The 9,580-nt window shown below is 36.4% G+C and overlaps 1 protein-coding gene across 1 annotated transcript; it reads left to right on the top strand.

The window, feature by feature from the left end:
- The first annotated feature begins 5,039 nt into the window (after window positions 1–5,039).
- LOC103438256 (uncharacterized) lies at window positions 5,040–8,915 on the top strand. Its single transcript, XM_070815835.1, has 7 exons — window positions 5,040–5,481; window positions 5,659–5,776; window positions 6,087–6,175; window positions 6,272–6,318; window positions 6,444–6,532; window positions 7,024–7,157; window positions 7,983–8,915. The coding sequence occupies exons 1-7, from the start codon at window positions 5,374–5,376 to the stop codon at window positions 8,691–8,693; spliced, it is 1,296 nt and encodes a 431-aa protein (XP_070671936.1). The 5' UTR covers window positions 5,040–5,373; the 3' UTR covers window positions 8,694–8,915.
- Window positions 8,916–9,580: the final 665 nt, after the last annotated feature.

The following is a 9,580-nucleotide window of genomic DNA, read 5'->3' as shown; positions in this document are numbered from 1 at the left end:
AAATTACAAGAATATATATAATAAACATACAAATACGCAACTAATTACAGATATATGGTCGATGACTCAACAGTTTTTTTTTTTAGCTTGGGTATATATACTTGTAATGAACAGTTGATATCCGTACCCGGATATCCCTATGAAAAAGGATAAATTGTTTTGTTCATGCAGATTGCTATCTATACTGGAGACTTGGTCTAGTTTTGTCGAGACAAAAGCTGCTTGCAACTTCTACCCTAATAAGTTAGAAAAGTTAGGACAAACAAGCAAGGTCCTACCCCCACCCGTCGATGTTTGGCAAACCGCCCATGCTCTTCCTTCCTTGCAAACAAACTTTATACCTTTTACCCATTTCTCATTTTACATGAATGTTTAGGGAGATAGTACGAGCCAGAGCGGAAAGCAATATGATTTTATTTTATTTTTTGAATTTAAAAATGTAATGATGATCAATTTATATCATAATGTTTTGGACCTCCGGTTTAAGGATTTGAGTATGAAGAAAGTTGAGGTTTCACTATAAAACTATTTGACAATATGAAGAAAGTTGACGTGGAGCACGTGTACCCATTCAGCTTTACACATGGGACAACCTGATTTTGATACCATGTCGAAATTATTAGAGAGACGGGCCAAAGATCCACTTCCAACAACTCCGATATTGTCTCCAACCTGTTAATTACCTACAGGTCCTGCAGGTGTGAGATTTTACCACAAAAGCCTCGGTATTAGTTGGAGTGAGGTTATGATATTTAAATTCTTCATTTTTCACAAACACAATCGATGTGGGATATTTCAACATTAAGTGCATTCTGTTGCACATTGGGTAGTCTTTTAATTTTTCAGAGGAGGAAATAATGTCGATAAGAGAGGGTGGTGTTTCAAAATTTGAATCACAAAAAAGGGTTAGGTGAAATGGAATAGAGAATATACCACTTTAGTAAACTAGGGCCACGTGGGAGGGATTTGAAGCAACAACATCATATTCCTTTGATCCCCACCGTCATTATATCATGCCCAAACTATAACAAGTATCACCATCATAATTCATAAGCATGTATACAATATATTGTTTATCTTTTTTGAGAGATTAAATGAAAATTAATTAAAAAAATTAGAAATAAAAAGGGAAAAGAGAGTTAGGTAAGTGTGTGAAAATAATCTCTCACGTATTTTATTGTGGACAAACGAAACAAATTTTTCACTAAATACCAGTTTTGTTACATTATCTTAATTATCACAATAAAGGTTACAACTCTATCCTTAGAAACCCCAAATTACCAGCCTAAACTACGCTTGATTTAGCTATATATTTTCCCAACCCTAACTTGTACCTTCTTTTAGTTAAGCGACGAGCAATGGGTTTTACTTATTGAGCCCAAGGATATCTTCTCTCTTTGGGCGCGTGTTAGCCAAAATTTGGTCCATTATTACGTGGATTTTTACTTTTGTGAACATGGAGAAATACTATCTAAATAGTTGACATATTATGCTGCTAATATCATGATTAAAGATCGTTGATTAGGAAGAATCATCTACTCAATATGCAACGCTTTTTGAGTCTCTGACAATATAATATGCAAGTACGAGAAGAAATGTTTCACATCGAAAAGTTAAAGAAATTTTGCAAGACTTATAAGGAATGGGTTTATTCTCCCCATTATTGCTAATTAGGTTTGGATTGAGACCTCGTCTTCATGCATAATATACTAGATTTTTTGTTGGATATATGATTTTATTTGTATTTGACCTAATCAAACAGTTACTATTTAACAACACAACATAGTAGATTGCCATATAAAAAAGATGAGAAGTGTAATATGTTTCCTAGCCTATATTTCTTGTGAAAAACATTAGTGAGAAAAGTTATAATTAGACGTGGAATAAGGAGGCATATAGCATCAATTTTTTAAGCTCCTTTCGACTTCTTTCATTCGAAACTGGGCAAGCGGCTAACTTAGTAGTCACTCACCTCTACTTTAACTAGAGGCGATCGAAGCTTGCCAAGTCTGCATAAAAGAAACCAAGTACAACACAATTAAAACTAAGGGAAAAGTACAAATGAAGAATTAATTATTAAAAGTGATTAAGGGATGGTGTTTTTAATGAAGTGTGATTAAGGACTTGGACACGTGAAGAATGTCAGCGACAATGTGGGTGTCTAATCTATATATGCATAATGCATTTGCCTATTTGCCGAGTGTGAAGGGAAAAGGCGGGAAAAGGCCTCCGCCGTAACAACAACGGACTTGGACTTGGACCGTGACTTGCGTTGTATGATATTTATTGACGCCAAGTATCAGGGTTTTGACTTCAAGGGACCAAGTGTTTTGTGTTAATATGTGCATATTTATGTCCTTTGTTTGCTCACAAACATTGTACCTGGAAATTGTGGTGTAAAGCAGCATATGTAGTATCATGGTTCATGGAAAGAACATGGTTCCCATCGATCTACTCGTAGCAATAGTATAAATTAATTTAGACATAAATAAGAACAAATTGCGATTAACAAAATCAAATATATATTGCTAAACAGTATTATATGTTATGTTATTTAATTATATATGTATGCATGATTGTTGATTTTGAGTTATAATCTCTCTTTTTCCATGTATATATTGTTAACAATTACCAATCCGCCTAGAAGTCGTAATCAGTTTTAAGGATTCAGGCCAAATATATGATAAAATTTGTGCTTATGTACAAAATATAATATTTCGGTTTAAGAGTTTAAGCTATTCAAATGAGTCAATGACATAGCATGTCAAACTCTTTAACATAGAGATCATTACTAATCCATATAATTTAATATAAAGTCTCGTTCTCTTCGTCACATGGTGACCAAAATTCATGGTCATCATGACCCACCCTTGTACGTATTTAATATCAAAGTTGAATTAGAACATATTAGAACACAAAAAATACATTAATTTATTTTCAACAGTTAATATCAAATCCAATCATGAGTAACATGCATTCCTTAGTCACCTTGTAAACAAAGAATATTTCTCATACATACATCCATACATACATCTATTACTCGTTTTTAGTTGATTACTTTAATTCGTAGCAGGTATTAGAACAAGCTATCCACCTGCAAACGCGGTTAAAGAGTACTTATCCCACATCAGAAATGTACTTAAACCCACCATCCATTGCCATGATGATGTTGGAGTCACTTTATTAGATAAGATCTGATATTCTTTTTTACCCAATTCGTGTAATACAGCAGCAACAAACGGACTATGATCGATTTTGGTAAAGAAAAAGGAAAGCTAACTCAATGTTTCATCACGCATGTAAAACTGGGAAAAACACAGTAAAGTAGATTTGCCTTTGAACTTTAAATAAAGACACCGTGTCTGTGTGTAAGTTTGTAACATGCAGGCATAGTTTCGCATATACCCTCAGTTGTAAATCGTTGTTTTCTTATATATCCCGCAGTATCCGTTCACGTGTTGAAGTTTTTTGCTTCCATCATCAAACCCTAGACCGCCCATTCCACATTTCTCAACGAAAGTATCATCATTACAAACCCTCCTTCAATTTACCAGAACAAAACTTGTTTCGTCGGGCAATAATTACATCCAGTACGACCTGCATGCAGCCTTTTTTTTCACCATACAAAGCCACCAAAGTCACTGTGCCAATCATCACATTCAGTGTGATTGCATCTGAATCATGCATGCATGGTTGATGGTCCTAAATTCTCTACCATAGAATAAGTATTATGATACAAGGGATGGAGTCTTCTGATCCTCCATATTATCTGTTGCATCAAATTATGCACTTGCTTTTTCGCCATCACAATGTTACGAAGCTAACATATAATGAGAGAAATAGATATATAATATAAAGTAAAAATGTTGTACAAGATGTTCATGTGCATTTAAAATAGAATGGGAATGAGCTTATTATTCCACTTGGAAATATGATCTTTACGTTGCAAGTGGGATAATGAGTTCATCCTCCCAAAAGGAGAATGTGCAAGTATTATAACCTAACAAGCTGGTTGGGTCAAAAACCAATTTCAATTTGGTTAACCTCTACGGTTTAAATCCTCCCCCTTTTCAAGAATGAATCTTATTAGTTGGTTGTTACTATACATATAAGACACGTGATATGCGAGTGCTATTTTCTTTTAAAAAGGAAAAATTGTTAAAAGTAGGAGTGAAAGAACAAAAATTTTGAAATTGTATAACAGAAGGGTAAAATGCTAACATTTGTCTCTCATACACGCTAAGCACACAAAAGTGATTGTCAGTCATTGTTACCGTTGAACTCCAATGGTAAAGCCACCCCTTTCCAAGTATGAATTTTGCTAGTTGATTGCTATTGCACATACTGAAACACATGCTGTGAGTGATGTTTCCCTTTAAAAAGGGAAAAGTTAAATTAGAAACAAAACAACAATAATTTTGAATTATACATTAAACGGAAAGGTAAAATGCTGTCATCTGTCTCTCATGCACACTAATTACGCAAAAGTGATTGTCAGCCGTTGTTATCATTGACTGTTCACGCTAAGCATGCAATCATTACCGTTGGTTCAGTAATGGATCCCACATATATACCTGATGGAAACAAACTTCTTAATCTTAACATTAGAATATATAATGACATCTCATAAATGAGTGATCATTAAGCAACATGTGAATGTCCAAATCACACACATTAATGAGAGATATACCATTAAAACTGCCTCTGTAAACAATCAACTCTTGAGCCTTGGCCAACAAGTAGGCAACCATATATTGTAGGAAACCACCAAAATAAGAAAATCAATACTTTTCTGATAAAGAAACACAAGGACAAACAGAGAAAGGTTAAAAGTTAGAGAGTTTCCAAAAAAAAAAACAGAGAAAGGTTAGAGAAGATCAGGGTAAAATGGGAAAATAATAAAAGTAATTAAAAGGTAGGTGGTGGCGATGGGCTTGGGCTTGGACCAGCCGACGCTTTCCGTTACGAATCGCTTTCGGACCCATCATTGCAAAAATATAAATATTATTACAATGGCATTGACCAAAACCTAAGCGGTTGACGTAGATAGAACTTTAGTTTAATTTAAAGAAGCCTCCATAGTTTAATAAATAAGGTTTTGGGATTTCATTTGCATGCGCCAGTGTGCTCTGCCATTGTAACGGCGTTATGAGCTGTCGTTTTGCTATATATAACCCTCTCAGTTTTCAAGTTTCAACATCGATCATTTCCCTCTCATATTTCTCTCTCTCTCTCTCTCTCTCTCTCTCTCTCTCTCTGTGCTGAGTGAAACATTTTAATGGTTGCGTAAATTTGAAGAGTGGTATAAACATCTGAGTGTTTTGTTGGAATTTTTTTGGTTTTTTGATTTCATCACTGGTCGGAAATCTCGAAATGGGAAAGAAAGACCAGCAGCAGAGAGATGAAGAGAGCAAAGAAAATGGAAGAGTGGAAGCTGTTCTTCAGCTTCTGAGAAAACATGCTCCACTCACAGTCAAACAGGTTTGGCTTCTCACACCAACTTTCAGATCTCCATTTTTAACTTCACAGGTTTTCTTAAATATTCAATATTTTTATTGGGTTTTCTTAAATTTATAATCTTTTCAATGGGTTGTCTGTTATCATTTGCCATGGAATTTACGTCTCTTTTTTTGTGTGCTGCCATTTTTGTTTTTGCAGGAGAAGTTCTGCAACACTGCTTGTGTTGAGAGGTTTTTGAAAGCAAAAGGAGATAGTGTTAAGAAGGCAGCCAAGCAACTTAGGGCTTGCCTTTCATGGCGACAGAGTGTTGGAACTGGTAAACTAATACAAATCCAAGTTTTCAATTTTGTTCCTCTCTCTATCTCTCTATCCTTCTGCTAGTTATTCTTTTTTTAAGTGCATATTGGTTTCTCTTTTTGTTTTGTGGTTAACCAAAGAATCTTGCTTTTTCCACAACTTTGAATTAAGCGTTAAAGTGTAAACCCAACTCCCACTAATGATTAAACTCACTTCTTTCCCTTTTTTTTTTAATGTACTTTTTTCAAACCACAAAAAAGGAGAAAAAAAATAAAATTCAAATCTGTTTTGATTATTTATTTTAATTTTTCATGTTGTTGATCACACAGAGAACTTGATAGCAGATGAGTTCTCAGCTGAACTCGCTGAAGGCGTTGCCTACACGTCTGGACATGATGAAGAATCGAGACCTGTTGTGGTACTTGCCATTTCACTCCTCTCTTTTTTTCCTTTTTAATTTTTTGGTTTTGGTGTTTTATTTAACCTAACATTTTTTTTCTTAATTTTTTCACAGATTTTCCGGATTAAACAAGATTACCAGAAGTTCCATTCACAAAAACTGTGAGCAAACAAAACCCAGAAATCCTTTAAATCAATATTTCCATCTTCTATTTTCCTCCAAATTATTAATTTTCAAGCATTTTTTTATTTCTAAAATTAAATTTCCATTTTTGTAAATTTTTAAGGTTCACTCGCTTGTTGGTATTCACGCTGGAGGTGGCGATTGAGTCCATGCTCAAAAACGTCGAGCAGTTCGTCCTCCTTTTCGACGCAAGTAAGCCCCCTACTCCATAATCCCAATCTTAACCCTCACAAGCCCAACAAACGCACCCTCACCCATAAGGTTAATTTAGTCAATCAACACCGGTGTACTTAGAAACTGCACGATATAGTTGAAACAGCTTAGTTAATGAGAGACCAGGCAAGCAGCTATGTCGGAGAAGCTGCACTGTGTTTCTTTCTGGGGACTGAGATATCACCAGAAATTGTCCGGAGTGCCCCTCATGTGTCACGGTCAATCCCTCATTAGTGGTCCAGGAATGTAGGGGCATTATGGGGAATTGGAGTCCTCCCTTGAATTGGTCAATTCTCAATTCCAACACAGCTCTCTTCCTTAAATATTTTTGATCCTGTGGCAGAAGTTCCCAGGATTCTACTTTTCTGCCTTGCCAGACACTAATCAAGTTTTATTCATCTAATCACTAATTAAAATACATAATTTTGAAATTAATTAAATATTTAATGGGATATATATATAATTTGCAGGCTTTTTCAGGTCAGCTTCTGCTTTTATGAACTTGTTGGTGGCAGCACTGAAAATTGTGGCAGAGTACTACCCAGGACGGCTCTTCAAGGCGTTTGTAATTGACCCCCCTACGATGTTCTCGTATCTTTGGAAGGTAAAAATTTAATTAAAATTTTAAAATTATCCATCTCGTTGGGTTGGAACTTGGTGGTGAAAAAGTCCAAGGTTACTGTTGAGCTTGCTGGTGCTGGGTGTGTGTTATTGGTGTTACTGTATTTGTTTTGACCACTTATGCATTATGTGTGGTGCTTTTGGGTACAAAACCAAAAACCCACCTATATTTCTTACTTTTCAAGCTTAAGTCACATCCTTGTGCTGGGTTTCCCAGAGTTCGAAATAGCAGGTCAATATTTGGTGGGGATCATGAGCTCTTGATTGGTTGCTTGGGTTCAAATTATGCCACAATTATTGCTTGTTTCGATATAAGATAGCTATCAACAATTAAAAGGCACTCATCTTATTCAATACCTACATTCTTTCCATATCGATATATATTTATTTGTCGAAAATATTTTTTCTCAGGGCGGGCAGATCTTTTCATTGGCTTAAACTGAGGGAACGTTGAAATCTGTGGAACCATTAAGTGTTCATAGATACTAAAAATGATTTATTTAAACATTGTTACTATGACAAAAGGATCAAACTTTGGGTAAAAAAATATCACCATAACACACATACACTTTAATATGTAGCTTCAAGAACTAGATATCTCACATTTGACTTCTAAGTTTTTCCTTGCGTTAACATGCGTAACATTGTTTCCTCTTTGGAGTTTATTTTAAAAATAAAAAATAAAAAAATTCCCCAAAGTGTGTATTTAAATTTTTACTGGTTAATTTATGTGACAACAAGGAAGAAGTAAAAAAACTCAATGTGTTCAGTGCGACAGGATTGTGTTTAATTGGTTTGTACTTTGTAGGGTGTTCGACCGTTCGTTGAGCTTTCAACGGCTACGATGATGGTATCGTCCCTAGACTTTGAGGAGTCGTTGGATTTCAGTGCCTTCTCAAACTACCCGCGAGCCTCGTCCCTTCGATTCGACCCCTCCTCAATCAAATCAACGGCCAATATCGGCTCCTGCTCATCCTCCCGCTTCTCCTTCACTGTCGCTCAGCATCAGTTCGACTCTCTCAAGCCTTGGTACCTCAGCCTCACAGACACGTCAGCATCCAAAGTAGGCCCCACCACACCCTCCCCGCTGGGACCCGCGCTCATCTCTCCTCTAAACGCCCGGTCCTTCTCCTTCGCATCCCCCGCCGCCAGAACGCCACGTGGAACAATCCACGGCTACGGCAACTCCGCTTCCACGAGAAAGAGCCTGTTCCCGTCGACGCCACTCCCCCAACGGTGCTCAGGCATCGAGGCCAGCAGAACCCCTCATCACCGCCAGCTGCCGCGGACCCCACGTCCCTCGTTCCTCCAATCGCCGGCCACGTTCTTCCGCAGGGAGAGCCACGTTAGCAGGACGGAGAAGTCCCGGGAGTCCTTCGCGCCCTTCTTGAAGTTCTACAGGAGGCCGTACGACGAGATGATCTACAGGTCAAAGATGCGGCCCCCACTGGGCGGACTCATCTCCATCGTCTCTCCCCAACTCAGACGCCGCCACGTGTCGGTATCGCAACGGTTCTGAACCCAGAAAAAGAAAAAGAGAAGTACATAGATTTTGTTAAATTGACAAATGAGTCCTTTGACGAGAGCAGTAATAATTGATTAATTATTTTGCATAGTCCAACTCTCCTCGTGCATTAAATTACTGAGACGACGACGTACTAGGCAAGGTGTGAGAGGCTGTGCACCATTGTCTAATTTTGAAATGTGTAGGGTTTTAATTTTAATTTTAATTTTTCACAAAGTCTAAGTTTTTAGGGTTTCGAAGAGCAACAAAGCTTGGGAAAAAGATAGCGTGGTCGACACGGTGAAAATTGCATGGGAACTCATATGCTGTAAAACAAGGAAGGAAAAAAAAGAAGCAGCCATGAAGTGATTAGGGAAAAAAAAGCACCTTTGTTAATTTCAATTCAACTTTCATATATATATATATATATATTAATATACATTTATATATTTTATTTAGAGAAATCATATCATAGATGCATGTGACATTCTTGTTTTATATTAGAGAAAAAATCATAACATAGATAATAATAAACGTGCATTAGCGGAGAAAACCATACCATAGATGCATGTCACATGCGTCTATGCTATGATTTTTGTATTAGTAAAAAAAAAAACCTTTGTTAATTTTAGTTTAAACTTTGATATATATATGTGTGTGTGTGTATTTTCGTGCTGTGGAATCTTTTGAAGGTTGAATTTTGTTGATAATAAAAAGGACCATGGTCTGAAAGCTTGTATTAATTTTGGAGTCTTGTTCTTGTATGATTTGGGTCTAAATATTTATATGCGTTTTGTTTTTGGGGTCTCAACTCTTTGAAAGCTTGTATTAATTTTGGAGTCTTGTTCTTGTACGATTTGGGTCTTAATATTTATATGTTTTTTGTTTTTGGGGTCTCAACT

The sequence above is a fragment of the Malus domestica genome, chromosome 16, assembly GCF_042453785.1.
Source record: "Malus domestica chromosome 16, GDT2T_hap1".
NCBI classification, from domain to species: domain Eukaryota; kingdom Viridiplantae; phylum Streptophyta; class Magnoliopsida; order Rosales; family Rosaceae; genus Malus; species Malus domestica.
Note: the sequence above shows the minus strand (reverse complement) of the source record. Positions and strands in the feature narration are given on the sequence as shown.